Source organism: Saccopteryx bilineata, chromosome 5, assembly GCF_036850765.1.
Source record: "Saccopteryx bilineata isolate mSacBil1 chromosome 5, mSacBil1_pri_phased_curated, whole genome shotgun sequence".
Classification (NCBI taxonomy): Eukaryota; Metazoa; Chordata; class Mammalia; order Chiroptera; family Emballonuridae; genus Saccopteryx; species Saccopteryx bilineata.
Genome location: NC_089494.1, coordinates 264099507 through 264119655, shown reverse-complemented (window position 1 = coordinate 264119655; position 20149 = coordinate 264099507). Strand labels below are relative to the sequence as shown.

At 64.5% G+C, this 20149-nt stretch overlaps 2 protein-coding genes across 5 annotated transcripts in view; both read left to right on the top strand.

Annotated features, from left to right (window-relative positions):
* RGS12 (regulator of G protein signaling 12) overlaps window positions 1–4114 on the top strand; it is a 147077-nt gene extending 142963 nt beyond the window's left edge. For all 3 annotated transcript variants that reach the window (XM_066279761.1, XM_066279763.1, XM_066279765.1), the window contains one exon: window positions 3622–4114. In XM_066279761.1, the coding sequence (XP_066135858.1) occupies window positions 3622–3848 (227 nt within the window). In that variant the 3' untranslated portion in view covers window positions 3849–4114. The remainder of the gene's footprint in view (window positions 1–3621) is intronic.
* Window positions 4115–5660: 1546 nt separating this feature from the next.
* Window positions 5661–15487, top strand: HGFAC (HGF activator). Of its 2 annotated transcripts, none has more exons than XM_066232799.1 (14): window positions 5661–5808; window positions 6343–6523; window positions 6634–6730; window positions 6948–7027; window positions 7884–8006; window positions 8150–8281; window positions 8430–8540; window positions 8640–8814; window positions 9042–9214; window positions 10108–10360; window positions 12104–12243; window positions 12543–12683; window positions 12764–12912; window positions 14154–15487. In XM_066232799.1, the coding sequence occupies exons 1-14, from the start codon at window positions 5707–5709 to the stop codon at window positions 14334–14336; spliced, it is 2040 nt and encodes a 679-aa protein (XP_066088896.1). In that variant the 5' UTR covers window positions 5661–5706; the 3' UTR covers window positions 14337–15487. The 2 variants fall into 2 exon arrangements, with proteins under 2 accessions (XP_066088896.1, XP_066088897.1); XM_066232800.1 differs by having other exon boundaries at window positions 9120–9214; window positions 14154–15484.
* Window positions 15488–20149: the final 4662 nt, after the last annotated feature.

The window sequence follows — 20149 nt, the reverse complement described above, 5'->3', positions numbered from 1 at the left end:
CCAGCGGCTGCTGGGCAGGGCCCGGGAGGGCCTGGGACCATGGCTTGCGGGCAGTCTTGTGTCATCACCACACCTCTGTGATAAAGGGAACCTGAGCCCCGAGTGTGGTGATTGACAGCACTGTCAGGCCGACCAAGTTCTCAGTGTCTGGAGGTGGCTTTTTCCAGTCACTGTCCCCGGTTTCAACAGCTGCTATGACCTTTCTTTGCTGCCTGGTGGCCAGAATGGACCCTTCGTCCTGGATGAGAACAGGGTGGTGCTGCAGCCGGGCCCTGGGTCCCAATGGCACAGCGTGTGGGCCGCCAGCGCCCAGAGCCACCCTGCTCGCCCCGCCCGCCCGGCCCGGCCCCAGTGCCGAGTTCACGCACAGACCGCCCGTGCACACCTGCGTGGCCGAGGACAGCGGGTTTCGGAGCGGAGGTTCCAGGACACAGGTTCTGGGGAAGATGCAGGTTTTCAGGAAGGACGTGAGCAAGAAGAGCGAGCCCGGGTGTCCGGTCCCCCCCCGCCCCCCAGGCACAGTGTGAGAGGTGTCCTGAGGCTGCCGGGGTCCCAATTCCCAAGATAGCCTGGAAGTGTGAGGGTGTCCTCCAGCCTTTCCCGTCCTGGGCAGGACCGGGCAGAGCAGGGGCGGCGGCTGCTCTCGGGTCCCAGAAGAACCAGGGTCAGATTCTGATTGTCAGTCCTATGGGGCCATGGGCATGGTCACTGCTGGGAGAGGCCCTGTGGCCTCAAGCAGACATGGTGTAGAAGCTACCTCGTCACCTTCCTTCTGAGAAAAGCACCGCTGAGCTGCGATTTGGGTGAGGGTGTTGCCAGAGCTGACCATGCAGCTGCCTGCCGTGCTGACCAGCAGCCTAGTGACCCTGGCCCAGCCTCCCCCTGCACGGAGGTGCTGGCTGGTCTGAGTCCTGGGCCTCTCCTTGGCTCTCAGGGCTGAGCATTCCGCAAAACTCAGCTAAGTGTCCGCAGGCAGGAGACCCCAGGGTGCAGGTGTGACCGTGTGGGGTTTGGGAGAGGTCTTTGCAAGGGGCCGTCTGCAGCCCTTCCCTATGGCTTGGAGAGATTTCTCCCCCACGGCCTCTCCCTCTGCCTGTAGGGTGGGCCAAGAGAGCCCTGCCCCCACCAGCCCCTCTGCGGTCCCAGCCCTGCCCACCTCTCCCAGGAAGCAGGCCCAGCCTTCCCCTCAGACCACCTGGCTGTGCTGGAGCCCGAAGCTGGGGCAGGGTTCTGACTGAGCCCCTCCCAGCCCAGCCCACCTGGACCTCTCCGGACACACACACACACACCCTTCTCCTTAGCTGGCCTGCAGGTGTCCTCGGCGACTGTCAGTCCTTAGTGGTCATGCGGGAGCGAAACTGCAGGCAGGGCAGCAGGTCTCTCCCGGGGGAGCCCTCGTACAGCGTCCAGACACGGGGTCTAGGGACTCGGGTGTGAGGAGACACTGCACACTGGGCGGTCTCTCCCAGGGGAGCCCTCGTACAGCGTCCAGACACGGGGTCTAGGGACTCGGGTGTGAGGAGACACTGCACACTGGGCAGTCTCTCCCGGGGGAGCCCTCGTACAGCGTCCAGACACAGGGTCTAGGGACTCGGGTGTGAGGAGACACTGCACACTGGGCGGTCTCTCCCGGGGGAGCCCTCGTACAGCGTCCAGACACGGGGTCTAGGGACTCGGGTGTGAGGAGACACTGCACACTGGGCAGTCTCTCCCGGGGGAGCCCTCGTACAGCGTCCAGACACGGGGTCTAGGGACTCGGGTGTGAGGAGACACTGCACACTGGGCAGTCTCTCCCGGGGGAGCCCTCGTACAGCGTCCAGACACGGGGTCCCTAGGGACTCGGGTGTGAGGAGACACTGCACACTGGGCGGTCTCTCCCGGGGGAGCCCTCGTACAGCGTCCAGACACAGGGTCCCTAGGGACTCGGGTGTGAGGAGACACTGCACACTGGGCGGTCTCTCCCGGGGGAGCCCTCGTACAGCGTCCAGACACAGGGTCCCTAGGGACTCGGGTGTGAGGAGACAGGGCCAGGCTCCCGAACCCATGTGGGTCCCAGGCCCTTTAGTGCTCCTGACAAATGCCCCAATGGGGGCAAGTCATGCTCTCTCCGCATTCTGAAGCCAAACTCAAGGTCAGCCCCCTCTCCCACCCTGTAGCCAGCATTCAGAGCACCGGGTCCCAGTGACAAGCTGGGACCGGGTAGACCCCAGTGGGCAGTTGGAGTGTTTGTTGAATGACTAAACAACTGGACCCTTGGACTTCAGGAGGGGCAGCTTTTCCCCAAAACCTTTTCCATTATTTCAGATATGACACACCTGGCCTGGGCAGCCTGGCGTGAGGCAGGCAGGCCTCCCAGAGGTGATCAGCCTGGTGTTGGGGCTGCCCATCCCAAGGTCTGGAAACTTCCAAGGCCGTTTCCAGCAGCCCCGGCAGTCCTGGGGGCGAGGAGAGGGCCGGCTGGGCACTGAGCAGCCTGGAGGGGCGGCAGACAGCTGGCTGGGTGGGGACTGGGTCTGAGGCCCAGGCGTGGTGAGGGTCGGAGGCATCGTCAGAACCCAGGCAGGGTGCCAGGAAGGACTGAGTTTGTGAGGGAGAAGACAGGGGCCTGAGGCCACAGGCAGGTGGACGACCTGGTGGCCAGGCTGGGGGTGCAGAAGCTGTCCCTGCCCTGTGAGCCGCGTCCTGCGGAGATGCTGACAGTAAGCCCTGTGGGTGGGGCTTGAGCGCCCCAGTCCCCTCCGAACCCCCACCTAGCACCTGGTCCAACCTTGAGCCCAGGCAAGGGGCCTGCCTCTTGGCACTCACTCACCAGCTCCCCAGGAGGGGGTGGGGGGCTGTGCTGGCCTTGGGGGGCTCAGGGCAAGATGAGGCTCCTACCTCGGCAGGGGCCCAGCTCCGTTCCTGAGATGGGGGCGGAGTACAGAAGGTTCTCCCACACTGCTCTCCGCTGGCCACTCAAGTCCAGCGAGTCCCTCTGAGCAGCCCGGGACCCGTCCTGGGGCCCTGGGGCCCATGCTGTTCCCTCCAGTTCCTCTGCTATGCGGAGCCCCTGCCAAACCCCACGGCACAGCCTGCACACCCTCCCACTCCACTCAGCCCTGGCGAGGGGACAGTTCAGGGCCGTCAGGCTGGGGAGCCAGAGGGCAGGGGTGGAGGAATGAGGAGGTGGCTGCGGTAGGCGCCCGGGTACTGAGAGTTCTTGAGGGGCCCAGCCTGGTCCGGAACAGACTAGACGGATGAGGGCAGGGGGCAAGGGGTCCTGGTGTCGCCATCACCAGTAGGGTTCCCCTGTGTCCCATGGCACAAAACCAGACCTCACCCCCAACAGCCCAGTCTCTGCCCTCCCTGCACTGTGTGACCTCTGCGAGGGGCTCCCGTGGGTGGGCCCCTGAGGGGCTGCTGGTGTAACAAGAGGCTCGAGGTTGCTGCTCTGCAGACCCCTGACCTGGGTGGAAAGGCTGAAGTCAGAGGTCACCAGCCTCTGGGAAGCACTTGGGCATTTAAGTTACCCATCCAATGGCCCATGTCTGAGCAAGGCAGGTGGGGTGGGCACTCCTGCCCTGGGGTTAGCTGGGCTGCAAGGCAGACAGGTGACAGCCTCTCTCTTTTCCCCTGTGACAGGAGGTGGGGTCCACAGCAGCCGAGGCCTCCCGGTCAACACAATCATCGATGTGGACCTCGTCACTGGCCCGGCACCAAGACTGAGCCACAGAGTCCCAGGGGTGTGGACGGGCCCCAGGAGGCCACAGGCTAGCAGGCCCCCGGCTTCAGACCTCCGCAGACTGAGCCCTGTTCCAGGGGGGCCCGCCAAGCCCAAAGCCAGCCCGCACCACGCCACCTTCGTCTGAAGCTGCCCACTGCTCTGCCCCGCTGGCAGCCCCTGCGTCCGGGCTGCCTGCCTGGACACAAACATGAAGGCCCATGACCTCGTACAGGCAGCCCGAACCCATCTTGAGGGCCTTGGAGAGGGGCAGCCTTGGCCGCCATGCCCTTGGGAGCCAAACGAGCAGAGGGCAGAGGGCCTGGACTTGGACACAAGCCAGGGATGGCTCAAGGGCTCCTCGGCGCTGTCCCCTGCGCCCCCAGTGTCCCTCAATAAAGTGTCTTCAAGGACCCCTGAGCGTTGGCCTCCTCCTGCGTGCTGGGGCCCCAGGCCCTGTCTGTCCTCAGGGCGGCATTCCCATGGGCCTCCGTGACCAAGTCAGGGCTGGGGCTGAGAAGAAACAGCTCTCCGGGTTTGAGGAAGCAAGCCCACAGGTCAGCTTCTGGTCTTGTCCACTTCACACCCTCCCTTGCACATCACTGCAAGCCTTCCTCTCCGGGGCACAGTGGGGGCCCTTCAGGCTGCCCTGCCCTTGACCTCACTTGGAGGGATGCTCTGGCTGGGGCCTGTCTGTGGAGGGATTATCTGAACGGGAACCTGACTGCTGAGAAGGCCTAGGAAACGAGTGTCCAGGCTGTGCAAAGGTCCTGAGGCTGGCTTGAGTTTGGTTACAGAATGGCTTGAGCCGAGTCAGAAAGGGACGGGTGGCAAGCCAGGGGGCAGAGGCACTGTGTGGTGTCGGGTTGAAGCAGATAGAGATGGCGCCATTGTCCCAGGTGGCCTCGGTGGAACCCCAGGATTGACGGCTCAATGCTGAGGGGCCCCCAACACCCTTCCTCCTCAGAGTTGGTGGGGGAGGGGTGGGGTCTGCTCTTGCTGGGTCTGTCAGGCTTCAGAGCACAATGCTGTGGGGTTGTTCTGGATGCTTCCAGGGAGCGGCCCCAGGGAGTGGTGCTCTGAGCAGGGCCTGGGGGGATGGCGTCACAATGGAGAGAGGGCCAGCACCCCTGTGCCCAGCACCTCCCCCTCCCTCGGCACTGATGGCACATGGTTTGGGGGCACACAGCGAGGTCAACCCAGGGCCGGCCTCTGCACCCCACGTGGGCAGCCTGCATTCTGGGCTGGGGGGGGGCTTCTGCAGCGGCATGTAAGGCGTGCCCCCCCCAGCCCACAGATGGGGACCGAGGCGCTCATGGACCGCGCAGGACCCCAAGCCAGGTCCTTGTGGCTCTTGGCGGCCCCTGGGTACCTGGCCAGGGCTCTGCTGGGGACTCAAGAGGGAGTCCGGGAGAGGCGGGCACACCACGCCAGGGCAGACCGAGGCGCGCTGTGGTTCCGTCCCCCGTTGTACTTCCAGGGGTCCCCGTTCCAGGCTTATCCTAGGAGAGACAACAGAAGTCCCCTTCCTGTCACTGCTTGCAACACGGAGCCCAGGGCACCCAGCCTCCTCTCTGCCTGGCCTTTTGCTGGTCAGGGGGCCAGCAACTCCCCCCCGGCTGGGTACTGGCTCAGCACACGCAGCTGCTCCGGCTGCGAACTGTTCACAGACAGTGGCCAGCTCTGCGGCCAAGTGGGACCCAGAAGCTGGGGCCAGGAGCCCAGGCCCCAGCCTGCTGGCTTCCAGGGAGGCTTTGTGGAGGTAGCTTCTAAGCTAAGAACGACCCCAGGATGTTGTCAGGTCAGGCCCAGCATGGCTGAGACCAGAGTGGGCCCAGGCGAGCCCTCTGGGCCTGGCGGGGTGAGCTGGGCAGCAGACCCGGGAACACCGGGGCCCGGGGTGGAAGGCAGCCAGGGTTAATCATTTCCAGGTGGCCTTGACCCCACCTGCTCTGGCCACTCTGCTCCTGACTTCTGCTGCCCCTCGGACCAGGTCAGGAGGAACCATGGGGCGCTGGGCCTGGGTCCCCAGTCCCTGCCCCTTGCCTGGGCTGTTCCTGCTCCTGCTGCTGCTGGCACCTCTCACGGCCCAACCCCAGGGGGGCAGGGTGAGCACTGACCCCATCTCACTGACCCCCTGTGCCCCCTCTGGGTCCTGCAGCCGAGGCCAGGGCAGGGTGTGGAGTGGCGAGGGGCCCACTGCGGTGACAGCTGGCCTTTGGGGGTGAGATGGGCATGCTGGGCCGGCCCAGGGGCGGATCGCCTGGGGGTCCAGTTTAAGGGCTCGCACCCAGCGGCCAGGGGGCCCCTCCCCTCTCTTAGGCCCTCTGTTGGGTCTGAGTGTTGGAGGTGGGGAGAGGGGTGGGGAATGGAGGCCTCTGAGGGCCTCCCCGCTGCTCCCGTCCGGGGACCGAGCTGGGGGGCGCTGCGCCCTGCTGGGCGTACCCTGACCCAACTCTAACCCCTGGGCTCAGCGGGCGGAGGTCGGGACAGGCCTAGCTGAAGCTTCAGAATATTCAGGGTCCCCTGGTCCCTACTCCAAAAATGGAGGGCCCAAGTATGGAATCTGAGGCCCAGGGCTGCAACCAGCCACCCAGTGGGGCCCCAGAGTGAGGGGTCACAGCCCCCTCGGCTCCTCCTAGAACCATACGAAGCCCCCAGAACCTAATGCCACAGTGACCTCTGGGACCCCTACGGTTCCAGTAACCTCAGTGACCTCCATGACTTCACCCATGAGGGCTCCAGAGACAGAGGATCCCCGTGGTGGGGGCCTCACCTCCCCACCCAGAGCGACCCCCTCCAGCAGCAGCCCTGGTGGCTCAGGTCAGTCAGGGAGGGCTTCCTGGAAGAGGTGGCAAGCTGCACCTGGGCAGTGGGGGGCCCGGGGCGGGGGCAGCACGGGAGTCCTGTGACGCTGGCTGTCTCCCCGGCAGTACTCACCGAGAGCGGGCAGCCCTGCCGGTTCCCCTTCCGCTTTGGCGGCCGTCTGCTCCACTCCTGCACTTCAGAGGGAAGCGCACAGAGGAAGTGGTGGGTGCTGGCTGGGGCACGTCTCCCCTCCCCTGGCCCCCACGCCCCTCCCACCCTGCTCCGGGCACAGCTGGCACTCGGCAGGTGTAGTGAATAGATGAATGAATGATTGAGCGGTGAGTGGGTGAGAGAAATGGAGAGGACTCAGCAACCCCGGGGCTGGGATGGCCGGGTCTCCGGTGTGGGACCCCTCATGTCCCCGCACACTTCACCCTAGGTGTGCCACGACTCACAACTATGACCGTGACCGGGCCTGGGGCTACTGCATGCAGGCCTCCGAGTCCCGGGAGGGTCCAGGTAGGTACCTGGGGGCTTGGGAGGCGGGAGCCAAGGCGAGGAGGGTTCCGGGGTTGATTCCACTGTAGGCCTGGGGGCCAGGTGGGGGCGCCCACTCCAGGATCCTGCGGAATGCAGAGGGGGGAATCCCTCCGCAATGCAGAGGGGGGAATCCCTCCGCCGCAGGCCCCTGCTCTTGGGGGCGCCCACTCCAGGATCCCCCGGAATGCAGAGGGGGGAATCCCTCCGCCGCAGGCCCCTGCTCTTGGGGGCGCCCACTCCAGGATCCACCGTGAGGGGGGAATCCCTCCGCCGCAGGCCCCTGCTCTTGGGGGCGCCCACTCCAGGATCCACCGGAATGCAGGGGGGGGAATCCCTCCGCCGCAGGCCCCTGCTCTTGGGGGCGCCCACTCCAGGATCCACCGGGAATGCAGAGGGGGGAATCCCTCCGCGGCAGGCCCCTGTTCTTTGCTGCTTTGGCCATTGCCGGGACATAGGCACCCCCTGGTGGTCATGCCGGGCCCTGCGGCGACACAGCCAAGCCCTGGATGGGTGAGGGCCGCCCCTCCTATGAGGGTCCCAGAGCACAAGGGAGGAGACTGTGCTGCCTGACCTGGGAAGGGGGGTGGGGGCCGGGCTTGCAGGGTGCTGGGTGCAGAGCCAGGCACCCACCTGCCCAACGTCTGAGTGTTCAGTGGAGCCGTGGGGAGGAGGAGGAGGCCTGCATCCCCTCCGAGGGCAGCTGCACCCCAGTGACCCCAGAGGGGGCATCTTGAAGGCGGTGGGCCCGACAGAGCAAGCAGCAAGGGCAGCAGAGTTGGGGGGGGGGTAGGCTGGCTGGGCTCTCAGACCGCCCCACCCTCCTGCATGCTGCCAGAGGCTCTGGATCCCTGTGCCTCCAGCCCCTGCCTCAACGGGGGCTCCTGCACCAACACCCAGGACCCGGGGTCGTACCACTGCACCTGCCCTGTGGCCTTCACTGGCAAGGACTGTGGGATGGGTGAGCGGGGCTGGGGGCTGGAGGGGCCGGGCCACGTCCCGGGAGGAGCGGGCGCCTGCCGCATGCCGTGGGGGCGGGGGGGGGGGCGAGGCGCATGGGGCAGCGGTGTGCAGAGAGCAAGGGACTCACGGTGTGGCCCCCAGAGAAATGCTTTGACGAGACCCGCTACGAGCACCTGGAGGTGGGTGACCGCTGGGCCCGCGTGCACCAGGGCCACGTGGAGCAGTGCGAGTGTTCGGGGGGCCGGGTCCAGTGTGAGGACACACGCCATACAGGTACACCATGCTGGGCGGGGCGGGGGGCCTGTCAGGAGCCTCCCCGCTGGATGTCCCCGCCCCCAGTTCCCCCCAGCCGTGGGCACCTGACCCCACCCACGCGTCCAGACCCTTGCGGCCGAGACCTAGCTTCTGAGTCTTTCCCCAGCTTGCCTGAGCAGCCCGTGCCTGAACGGGGGCACCTGCCACCTGATTGTGGCCACGGGGACCACCGTGTGCGCCTGTTCCCCGGGCCACGCCGGCAGGTTCTGCAACATCGGTGAGTCGCTCGGCGGTGAGCCGCGTGGGCCGGCCTCCTGGACCTGGGTCGGGTGGATGCTGCCGAGAGCCCAGGCTCAGCGCCCGCTGCTGCCCACAGAGCCAGCCCAGAGCTGCTTCCTGGGGAACGGCACCGAGTACCGGGGTGTGGCCAGCACGGCGGCCTCGGGCCTCAGCTGCCTGGCCTGGAACTCCGACCTGCTGTACCAGGAGCTGCACGTGGACTCGGTGGGCGCCGCGGCCCTGCTTGGCCTCGGCCCCCATGCCTACTGCCGGTCAGCACTGGCCTGCCCTGCCCAAGGCCGCCTCCTCCATGTTGGGCAGGGTCTGTCCTGGGGGGAAGTCTTCCTGACCTGGCCTGCCCCAAGGGCTCCTGACCCCCCTGCCTGGGAGGCTGCCCCAGTGAGAAGAGCCGGGACAGGGGTCCAGCCCACAGGCCCAAGGCCACTGTGTCCATCAGCAGACTGAGCAGAGGCTGCTCTAAGGGGTCCCACTCTGCTAGGTGTCCCCACGTTCTTCTCCCCGCTTCCCTCCCTGAGGGGCCGGATGACTCCCGCCCACCGGCCTCCCTGCACGCCAGGAACCCGGACAAGGACGAGAGGCCCTGGTGCTACGTGGTGAAGGACCAAGCCCTCTCCTGGGAGTACTGCCACCTGGTGGCCTGCGAGGCACAAGGCTCGTGGTGGGGTGGGGAGAAGTGGGGTGGGTGGTGCCTGCCCCACTCCCACACCCGGCCTCTTCTCTCTGGAGGACCGCTGCCCATCTGAGAGATGGGGAAGCTGAGGCTCCCAGGGCAGAGGTGGTCCAAGGCCATGCAGCGGGTTGGTACCAGCGCTCAGAGCAGGAAGGCCAGTCATCAGGTCCTCTGGTTGGCCCTTGCCCACCTGAACCGTGCAGGGAGGGCCCCCAGAGGTGAGGATGTGTCAGTGAGGTGGACAGCATGGGTGAGGCCCAGCAGGTGCCCCCAGAGGTGAGGATGTGTCAGTGAGGTGGACAGCATGGGTGAGGCCCAGCAGGTGCCCCCAGAGGTGAGGATGTGTCAGTGAGGTGGACAGCATGGGTGAGGCCCAGCAGGTGCCCCCAGAGGTGAGGATGTGTCAGTGAGGTGGACAGCATGGGTGAGGCCCAGCAGGTGCCCCCAGAGGTGAGGATGTGTCAGTGAGGTGGACAGCATGGGTGAGGCCCAGCAGGTGCCCCCAGAGGCAGACGCTGGGGGTGGGCAGCTCCATGAGGCCAGCGCCCTCTCTGGCCCCTGTGCCAGTGCTCTCTGACCATCCTGGGCTTGCCTCTGGGGTCTCAGGCCGCTGGGAGGGGCGTGCACACCTGCCAGGTGTGCCAGGTCACTCTGGTTCCCCCAAAGCCTGTGACTCAGTTCTCCTTCTACAGATGAAACAGGTTCAGAGAGTAAATCCAGTGCCCGGAGGGCAGAGCTGGGCCAGAGCCCTGTGCCCTTTTCCAGAGGGGCTGCCGGGCGTGGGGGTGGGAGGCAGGTGAACCGCCCGAGGTCCTGAGGGCAGTGAAAGTGGGTGCAGCCTGGGGCCTGTGTAACCAGCTATCTGTGCCTCCAGAATCCCTCGCCAGAATCGAGCCGCGCACCCAGGCCCTGCAGACCCTGTCCGATCCCGCCCCAGCTGGACGCCAGACCTGCGGCCGGCGGCACAAGAAGAGGAGCTTCCTCCGGCCACGCATCATTGGGGGTTCCTCCTCGCTGCCTGGCTCCCACCCCTGGCTGGCCGCCATCTACATCGGGAACAGCTTCTGTGCCGGGAGCCTTGTCCACACCTGCTGGGTGGTGTCTGCCGCCCACTGCTTCTCCAACAGGTGGGTGGTTCTGGCCCCAGCCCCTGACCCCTCACATCCTTCAAACCACCCATGCGTCCACCCCCACCCCCCACGCAGGCACACACCCACCCGAACACCTGTCCCCTACCCATCTCCCCACCTCTGCCTGTCCACACACCCTACCGAACCATCACCCACGTGTCCACACGTGTCCCACCTACCCGTGTGACCTCCACCTTTTGGTCCCCGTTCCCCGTCGCCCTTCTGACTCGGGTGGGACTGGGCGCTCAGCCAGACGCTGGGCTCAGGGGCCGCAGAGACCCGTCTCGTCCCTGCCCTGATGGCTGTCCCTGCACGGTCCCAAACCCGGGATCTGGACCGTCTGACGCTCTGCCAAGGGCGGGGCGGGAGCTAGCCCGCATGCGCAGTAGGGGTGGTAGGCGGGGCCGGGCCACCCAGGGGGCGGGGCCACCCAGTGCAGACTCCACCTGGGCCCCGCCTCCCTCCGGGGCTGCGTCGGTGGCACCGGATGGCGCTGCGACTGCAGAGCCCCCGCGCTGGTCACCTCACGGGACTTGGTAGGGCAGGCGGGCTGGGGCTGGCCGCTGGAGGTGGGAGGCTCAGGGGTGCCGAGGACCCACCACCACACCCTCAGCGAGCTCAGACCGGGAAAGCTCAGCTCCGCCCCTGCTCCGGCTGCCGCGATGGGGACAGAGCCTGCCATGGGGCACTGGGGTCTGGGGGTTCAGGTGGAAGGGGCTTGGCCTGACGGTGGCGACTCGGGCTGGATCAGGGGCTGTGGGGAGGTCTAGGGGGCTTGGCAGTGAGCCCCCACGATCATCCCAGGGACTTCGGTGTGAGGGGACAGCACGCACAAGTCACACACGTCCTGGGCTGACGGCTGCTTTGCCTCAGTAGGCTGCCTGCTGGGCCTGTGCAGTGGGACCTCTGAAGCCTCCCCAGGATGGAATGGGGGTGGTTAAGAGGCCGCAGAAGGGGAGCAGGCCTCTACTCTCACATCCAGGGAGGTGCTGGGAGGGGCTGAGCGCTGTGGGGTGTCTGGGGACCCCAGCATGCTGGTCACAGGTCTGGGCCCAGCAGGACTAGTAGACAGAAAAGGACAAATATGGCCAGGACGGAAGGAGGTTGAGGGGGTGGCCCGGACACCTGGCCCCCACATGGTCTCACAGGAAGGGCCTGCTTCTTAGCAGACACAAAAGGCAGATCTGGGGACCCCCTATGTCCTCAAGGCCTGAGTGTGTCCAGCCCTGAGCTTACTGGCCACCCATCCTGGGAGGCCACCTGAGCAAGACCATGAGCCCCCAGCTCTGGCCCTGGACTGATGTTGCAGGCCCTGCTCAAGGCATGGGGTCACTGAGCCTGACTGTGCTGGGCATTGGCTGCCCTCAACCTGGGACCCGTTTTCCAGAAGGGCCTAAGGCCTGGGAGGGCTGCGTGGCCGAGGTCCCTCCGTAGCCTAGAGGTGGAGTCCAAGGCAGGAGGGCCGAGCCAGGGTAGGAGGGACCCCCATACATGGCAGAGGGTGGGAGGGACCCCCATACACGGCCGATGGGCAAACGGAGGCTCTGTTGTGGGACAGAGGGGTGGGCTGAGGGGGCCTGGACCTGTGCCCAGCAGTAGTCCCTCCCGGTGTTGCCGCCTGGGGCTGTCCCTGCCTCTGGGATGCTTGGCCTCCGTGGGTGGGGGCAGAGCCCACCTCAGCAGCCTGAGAGAAGGCTATGGTCCTGCCGCCACCAGCCCCCCACCCCAATCCCTGCACAGTCCCTCCAGGGAAAGTATCTCAGTGGTCCTGGGCCAGCACTTCTTCAACCTCACGACGGATGTGACGCAGACATTTCTCATTGAGAAGTACATCCCGTACCCCCTGTACTCGGTGTTCAATCCCAGTGACCATGACCTCGGTGAGGCTCAGGGCAGGCTGGGGTGTAGCAGGGCGAGGGATACGTGCTCTGGCTCCCTGGGCCTGAGCCCAAGGGGGGCCGGGGGTGGGCACCAAAGGATCCTGGGAGAGTCCTCAGGTAGGTGAGCGTGAGGTGAAGTCGACAGGAGGGACAGAGGGGAGGAGGAGGGAGGGGGGGAGGGAGCCAGTCTAGGGCAGGGCGGCAGGGTGCCTGGGCTACACCCTGGTATAACTCTGGCCCCACCCTATCCATCATGGACCCTGCACTCCGGGCTGACCCCTGGCCTCTCTCCCACCCAGTACTGATCCGGCTAAAGAAGAAGGGGGACCGCTGTGCCGTCCGCTCCCAGTTCGTCCAGCCCATCTGCCTGCCCGAGCCCGGCAGCCCCTTCCCCACTGGACACAAGTGCCAGATCGCAGGCTGGGGCCACCAGGATGAGAGTGAGTGGCTGTGGGGGCAGCCGGCCAGGGTGGTGCTGGGGGAGCAGTGTCCCCCCTGACAATGCCGTCCCTGTCAGCAGACGAGAGCGGCTACTCGAGCACCTTGCGGGAGGCGCTGGTGCCGCTGGTGGCCGACCACAAGTGCAGCAGCCCCGAGGTCTACGGGGCTGATATCAGCCCCAACATGCTGTGTGCTGGCTACTTCGACTGCAAGTCGGATGCCTGCCAGGTGAGCCCAGCCTCAGACCCGCCGCCTCGGGGAAAGGGACCCTGACCCCCAGGGCCAGCAGGAAGCCAGGGCAGACAGTGTACCTCCTCCCCCGCTACCGCTGCAAGTCCCCAGCATGAGGCAGAGACACCCTCCTCACACAGACGGGGAAACTGAGGCCCAGGGAGGGGCTGGATCACAACGCCTGACACGTCCTGGTTGTTCAAGGGCACGGTTGTCCATGTGACCCCAAAGGCCAAACCTTTCTTATCCAGAGTTCTTCCCGTGGGCTCAGGCCGTCAGCCGGTCCCAACAGCTCACGGTCAGCCAGGGCTCCACAGGCAGGGCCTTGTTTAGGCAACCCTGAGGTGAAGGGGCTGCTTCTTCCCCATGTTAGAGTTTGGGAGACTGCAGCCCAGAGAGGTCCAGCCACTCAGGTAGGGCAGGGGTAGGGCTTGACACTGGACCCTTGAGGGAAATCAAGGGTAGCTTCATGGAGGAGGAGGCATTTCCACTGGTCCTGAGGGGTGAATAGGAGTTTGCCAGGAGGGGAGGAGAGTCAAGTTGGACCTGTGCCCAGCAGTAGTCCCTCACGGTGTTGCCGCCTGGGGCTGTCCCTGTCTCTGGGATGCTTGGCCTCCGTGGGTGGAGGCAGAACCCACCTCAGCGGCCTGAGGGAAGGCTATGGTCCTGCCGCCACCAGCCCCCCACCCCAATCCCTGCACAGTCCCTCCAGGGAAAGTATCTCAGTGGTCCTGGGCCAGCACTTCTTCAACCTCACGACCGATGTGATGCAGGCAGTTGTCCAGAGTGGGGATTGGGGGAGCCAGAACTCAGGGGCGCCTGCTCCCCGTGGGCCTTGCTGGTGGGGGGGGGCAGACAGAGAAGCACATTGCTGTCCGTGGAGGAGACAGGCAGCCCGGGCAGGATTTCACAGACCAGGATGACTGGCCAGACCCTGTCACAGCAGCTGGGAATGGGAGGACTTCCTGTCATGAGGTTCAGGGAAAGTTGGACAACACGCTTACTTGGAAACAAATATCATCGCCATCTGTGCCCACACTGTCAGGAAGTCCTCCGAGAGGCCCAGGGAGTTCTGCATCACGGGGGAGCATCGGGGATACGCTTAGGGCTGTGCTCAGGTTGGGGTGAGGGAGGCCAGGGGACAGAGGGGGTGGTTGGGCTGTTTCCAGGGTGCTGCGGAGCTGAGCCAGGGGGTGGCCCGAGCTGGCTTCCGGCTCCGACAGGCGGCTCTGCTTCAGGGGGATTCGGGCGGGCCCCTGGTCTGTGAGAAGAACGGTGTGGCCTACCTGTACGGCATCATCAGCTGGGGCGACGGCTGTGGGCGGCTCAACAAGCCCGGCGTCTACACTCGCGTGGCCAATTACGTGGACTGGATCAACGACCGGATTCGGCCCCCTAAGCGGCCTGCAAAAGCTTCCTGAGAAGACCTGGGAGCGTGCCCCCCACCCCCACTGCCACCATCACCATTCCCTGCCTGTTGGCAATAAAGATGTTCCCAAGAACCCAACCCGCCCTGCCTGTCCCACTGCCCCCAGCCCGGCCTTCCCTCCCGGGCACGTACCCAGTCCCGCACACGGCTCCCGTGACGCGAGCTCTCTCTGCCCCTCCTGCCCCGGCTGCTGGGCGCGGACCCGTTAAAGAGGTAACTTCCGTGTATAGATGGTCTTGGGTCAAGCTGGCCTTGCATTCCTGAGTGAACCGGGCCGAGTCAGGGCCTCACATGTGTTCCCGCCCCAGGAGGCTCGCCGGTGCCCGCTGAGTTCTTGTTGGGCCACCAGAGAGACCCGGCAGGAGGTCAGAGAAGGAAGAGAATAAGGCTTGGGTATTGATTTTTCTGGCTTCCTCCTTTTGGGGTCAACTCAGGGTTACAGGTTGTCTCCACCTAAAATCCATAGGTTGAAGTCCTGAGACACCCCCCCCCCCAGGACCCTAGAACGTGACCTTTTTCGGAGAGAGGACCTTTAACGGAGGTGATCAGGTTCACATGAGGTCACGAGGGTGGGTCCTGATTCCATACAACTGTGCCCTTATAAGAAGGGGAAATTTGGACACAGACACACACACCAGGAAGACAATGTGAAGTGTCCCCTGGGGAAGATCGTCATCACGAGTCAAGGCCAGGCCTGGACCAGCGGCTCCCTCCCTATGGACGTCTCGCTCCGGGACTTCTGGCCTGCAGCGCGGTGAGATCCTCGGTGTCTCTCAGGCCCCGGTCTGTGGTGCTTTGTGATGGTGGCCGAGCAAACCAGTGTACCCAGATCCCTTTGCTGAAGGTCACTGCTCCTCCCGAGACACAGGAATAGATGGCCCTGCTGGGTGGTCCCGGTGGCGTGTCCTTCCCTCGCTCCCTGGCTGAAGGAGGTGCTCACTCCTGCTCTGCGGCTCCCCCCGGGGCTGCCGGCGCCCCTGGCGGTCTCTCCACAATGATGACGGTCTCCTTTCGCAATCGCGCCCTGACCTGTCCTGACGTCAGGACCCTGTGAGGACCCTGGCTACTGGGCTACTGGAAACACGCTGAACCACTTTCATAAGCTTTTCCAGATGTACTTATATCTGTTCAGGATTTTACATTTATGTGTCTGAGCGAGACTGGCCTATAATTTTCCTTTCTTTTTTTTTTTTTTTTTTTTTTTTTTTTTCTTTTTTCATTTTTCTGAAGCTGGAAACAGGGAGAGACAGTCAGACAGACTCCCGCATGCTCCCGACCGGGATCCACCCGGCACGCCCACCAGGGGCGACGCTCTGCCCACCAGGGGGCGATGCTCTGCCCATCCTGGGCGTCGCCATGTTGCGACCAGAGCCACTGTAGCGCCTGGGGCAGAGGCCACAGAGCCATCCCCAGCGCCCGGGCCATCTTTGCTCCAATGGAGCCTTGGCTGCGGGAGGGGAAGAGAGAGACAGAGAGGAAAGCGCGGCGGAGGGGTGGAGAAGCAAATGGGCGCTTCTCCTGTGTGCCCTGGCCGGGAATCGAACCCGGGTCCTCCGCACGCTAGGCCGACGCTCTACCGCTGAGCCAACCCGGCCAGGGCTAATTTTCCTTTCTTATACTGTTTTTTTTAAGATTTTATTGATTTTCTTTTAGACAGAAGAGAGAGAGAAATGGCATGAGGGGGGAGGAGCAGGAAGCATCTACTCATAGCAGTGGCTTCTCGTAGGTGCCTCGACGGGGCAGGCCCAGGGCCTCAAACTGGTGACCTCAGCGTTCTAGGTGGATGCTTTACCCACTGTGCCACCATGGAACTTCCTTATACTCGCTGAGTGAGCCTGTCATAGGACGTTTCGGAAGTTATCTGTCTAAACTGTCATACTTACTGCTCGAAAGCTGTCCACGGCGTTCTCTTCTCGTTGCATCTCTGGCGTGTCTGGTACCTTCTGTGGCACATGGAGGGTGACCCACTGTCTTCTGGTTTTCCTTGCCCAGGTGGGGAAGTTGGCCGCAAATCTAGTCATTCTTTTGTAAGTAACTTTTTTCCTCTGGTGACATGTACGGTGTTTTTGTCCTGGATGTGCCGGGAGGGTCACCATCTTGTGGTTTCTCCTCTCTCTTAGCCTGCTGGCTGGGGGTCGGATTTCTTGCTCTGCTTGGATGTTTACTGGTGCCCCTCTCCGTGGTGGCTCAGGGACCCAGGCTCCTTCTACCTCGTGCTGCCGTGCCCCGTGAGGCTTGTAGTCCAACACCAGACACTCCACATCAGAACGCTTTTCCCCCCCTGTATTTTCTGAAGTGAGAGGCAGGGTGAGGGGGAATGAAGGCAGACAGACTCCCGCATGCGCCTGACCAGGATCCACCTGGCATGCCCACCAGGGGGCGATGCTCTGCCCATCTGGGGCGTCACTCTGTTGCAACCGGAGCCATTCTAGTACCTGAGGAGGAGGCCATGGAGCCATCCTCAGCGCCCGGGCCAACTCTGCTCCAGTGGAGCCTTGGCTGCGGGAGGGGAACAGAGAGAGAGAGAGGAAGGAGAGGGGGAGGGGTGGAGCAGATGAACAGTTCTCCTATGTGCCCTGGCTGGGAATCGAACCCGGGACTCCCACATGCCGGGCTGATGCTCCACCACTGAGCCAACCAGCCAGGCAGAATGCATTTTGCATCGCAGATGACCTCAAGACTCAGTGATGTAGAAACAGCGGGCATGTGTCCAGCTCCCAGTTCTGTGGGTCGGTAGTTTGGGCCGGGCAGGCTCCTTGGCCCACACGGTCTTCAGTGGGGCTTAGGCTGTTCTGCTCCGGGGGCCAGGCGGCTGCTGGCTGGTGCCCTGGGGCGGCCAGCCCACATCTCTTTGGTCATCCAGCCGGTGCGCCGGGCTTAGTCACGTGATGGAGGCTGGGCTCCAAAAGAAAGAGTGGAGGTGAGCGCTTTCATTGCACAGCCGGACTCCAGGGTAGCGAGAGAGCCTCCATCTCTCGGGGAGGAGGAGGCGTTCCGTCACATTTCCAGGGGTGTGGGCATATTTGCAGCCATTTTCCCAAGGCATCTGCCACACTCTGTACCAGTCGGCACGGGCCGCCGTAGCGGAACACCGCCCACTGGGGCTTGCACGACAGACATTTACTTCTCACCGTCCGGAGGCTGAAGTCCCAGATCAGGGTGCCCCGGCGTTGGCTTCTGGTGAGAAGCTCCCCCTTGCTGGTAGAGGGCGCCTTCCCTCCGTGTCTTCCGTGGCCTTTCTCTGTTGTTTCTCCCTTTGCTAACAAGGCCACAGTCCTATGGGATTAGGGCTCTGCCCTCTGACCTCCTTTAACCTTAGTCACCTCCTTAAGGACCCCCATCTCCAAATAGAGTCATGTGGCTCATGTTTCAACATATGAATGTGGGGGGACACAACAATTTCGCCCAGAGGCACAGGCATCGTGTGGTGGGTGGCCCCTTCCGCCCGCAGGCCGCTGGCCCGAGCTCCCTCGCCCAGCAGAGGGGTCCTGGGGAATGCAGGTGGGTGAACGGGTTGGGTAGACACGGGGCGCCATCCTTTCTGTGGTTGGTGTCCCGTGTTTTTGTCCAGCCACTCTGAGTCCCTGGCAGTGGAAGACGAGGCTGCCCATCCCTGGTCCTGGTCACCCCCTTGTAAAACCCACAAGCATTTTGAAAGGCCCTCCTGCGGGGCTCACCGTGATCATTTCAAGGCGAAGGGGAAACTGAGCTTAAAGTTCATTTGGGAGGCGAGGGGCAGGTGCCGTGTCCAACACACCAGGTCCTGCGGGCGCCCTGGGGCCATGGCATCTGGTGGGGGCATCATGGCAGTGTCCCCAGCCACGCTGTCCAGCGACAGCACCCACAGCGGTGTGGTCAGTCAGTGGAGCAGCTGTGACCCACCACTTCTTGGAAGGTGGCAGCGATGTCCCCTGGCCATGGAGTCCGGTCGTGTGGTGATGCCAGGCCAGGAACATGGCTGCCACCTTCCCCTCAAAGCTCCTGGTGGTGCTGTGGCCCTCGGGCTGTCCTGGAGGAGGTACCAGCGGGTGTCCTCCTGCCCCTTGCAGCCCCCACCCCTGGCGGCAACAGCTGGGGAGACTGCCAGATCTGGCTGCTGTGACAGAGCACCGAAGGCTGGGTGGCCGACACAACAGACGTCTGTTTCTCACGGGTCCACAGGCCGGAAGTCAAGGGCCAGACTCTGAGGAGAGCGCTCTTCCCAGAGTGCAGACGGCCACCGTCCTCTTCCTGCTGTGTCCTCAGGTGTCTCTACTGACAGGGTCACTAATCCCGTCATGGGGGCCCACCCTCATGACCTGGTCACCTTCCCAGAGTCCCCTCCTCCCAACACCATCACAGGAAGGGTTGGGCTTCAACCCATGACCTGGGGGGACACAGAAACATGGGGGTCTGCAGCAGAAACTGGTGAGCCTCCGAGGCCAGGAGCGACCCAGCGTCCGGAGTGGGAGCCGGGCAGGAAGCTCGCCCCCCTTTCAGCAGCCGGGGTGGATGTGTATGTGTGTGGGGGGAGCTGTCTGTCCATGCTGCGGCCCAAGTTTTCTGGGGCCAGAGTGGGAGCAGGTGCAGCTGCCAGGCGTGGCAGGAGCCTGGGTCAGGGCCAGCCCTCAGGAATGCAGCAGGCACTGTCCCTCCCAGCAGGCATGACCAAGTGCCAGGCGCCTGAGGTGGCGGATGTAGTGGATGTGTCCGTGGCTACAGCCCCCAGCCCCCAGCAAGCTCCCAGCCGGCTGTCTGTCGGCTGCCTGGGGCCAGGCCCAGGGCCTGCGGGGCATGAACGAGGCTCTGTGGCTGGACAACTGCTCGGGGGAGGCGGCTGGTGGCTCCACAGGTGTTTCGGGGGTGGGGAGGGCTCAGGGGACACAGGGCTACTCTCTGGACCTAGTGTGACCCTGCTCCACCTCAGGCTCCATCCAGCAGGACGCCCCAGAGCGTCAGAGTCAGCGTGTGGCCCACCAGGGACCTCCCTCTCGGATCCCTAGGGTCAGTGGGGAGGGGCCCCCAGGGGGGTGGATCTGGCTCTGCACGGGGCACGGAGGGTGACTGCTGAGCTGGGCCCTCTGCCCCCCAGTCAGGCTCAGCTTACAGGGTCGGTCGGGGCAGTGAGGCCTGACACCTGTGGCTCTGCATGTCCTTCCCGCCTCTGTGAGTGGCAGGACCCAACCCTAGAGACCCAGATGGTGTCAAGACTCACACGCGTGGCCCGGGAACGGCGGCCTCCCTCACGCGCGTGGCCCGGGGACGGCGGGCTCCCTCACGCGCGTGGCCCGGGGACGGCGGGCTCCCTCACGCGCGTGGCCCGGGGACGGCGGCCTCCCTCACGCGTGGCCCGGGGATGGCGGGCTCCCTCACGCGTGTGGCCCGGGAACGGCGGCCTTCCTCACGCGTGTGGCCCGGGAACGGCGGCCTTCCTCACGCGTGGCCCGGGAACGGCGGGCTCCCTTACGCGTGTGGCCCGGGAACGGCGGGCTCCCTGCCTGTGGATTTCAGGGTAATGGGCACTTGATTTCTTCCCTGTTACATCCCAGAACAGAAGCCCCTGGAGGAGGGGACCCTGAGTGGGCTCGCGGCTTCTCGTGGCGTTTCTGGGCTGCTGCCCCACTTCTGTGCCATCCACTTCCCTTGGATGCTCCTGGGGTCTTAGAGATGGAAGCCAACTGACATTAAGGTGTGGCCCCGAGAGGTCCCCAGACCACCTGGGTTCCTGGAGAGCTGGGACATCTGAGCTGGAGCTCCAGGGTGGAGGGGAACTCCAGCTCCAATCTCCCCACCCCACTGTGCACTGCGGAGGGGCCTCCCCCTGGG

Coding starts and splice junctions, on each gene's coding strand:
- HGFAC (XM_066232799.1), top strand. CDS start 5,707: ATGGGGCGCTGGGCCTGGGTCCCCAGTCCCTGCCCCTTGCCTGGGCTG. Junction 7,028..7,883: donor CGAGTCCCGGGAGGGTCCAG/GTAGGTACCTGG, acceptor GCATGCTGCCAG/AGGCTCTGGATCCCTGTGCC. Junction 12,244..12,542: donor TCCCAGTGACCATGACCTCG/GTGAGGCTCAGG, acceptor TCTCCCACCCAG/TACTGATCCGGCTAAAGAAG.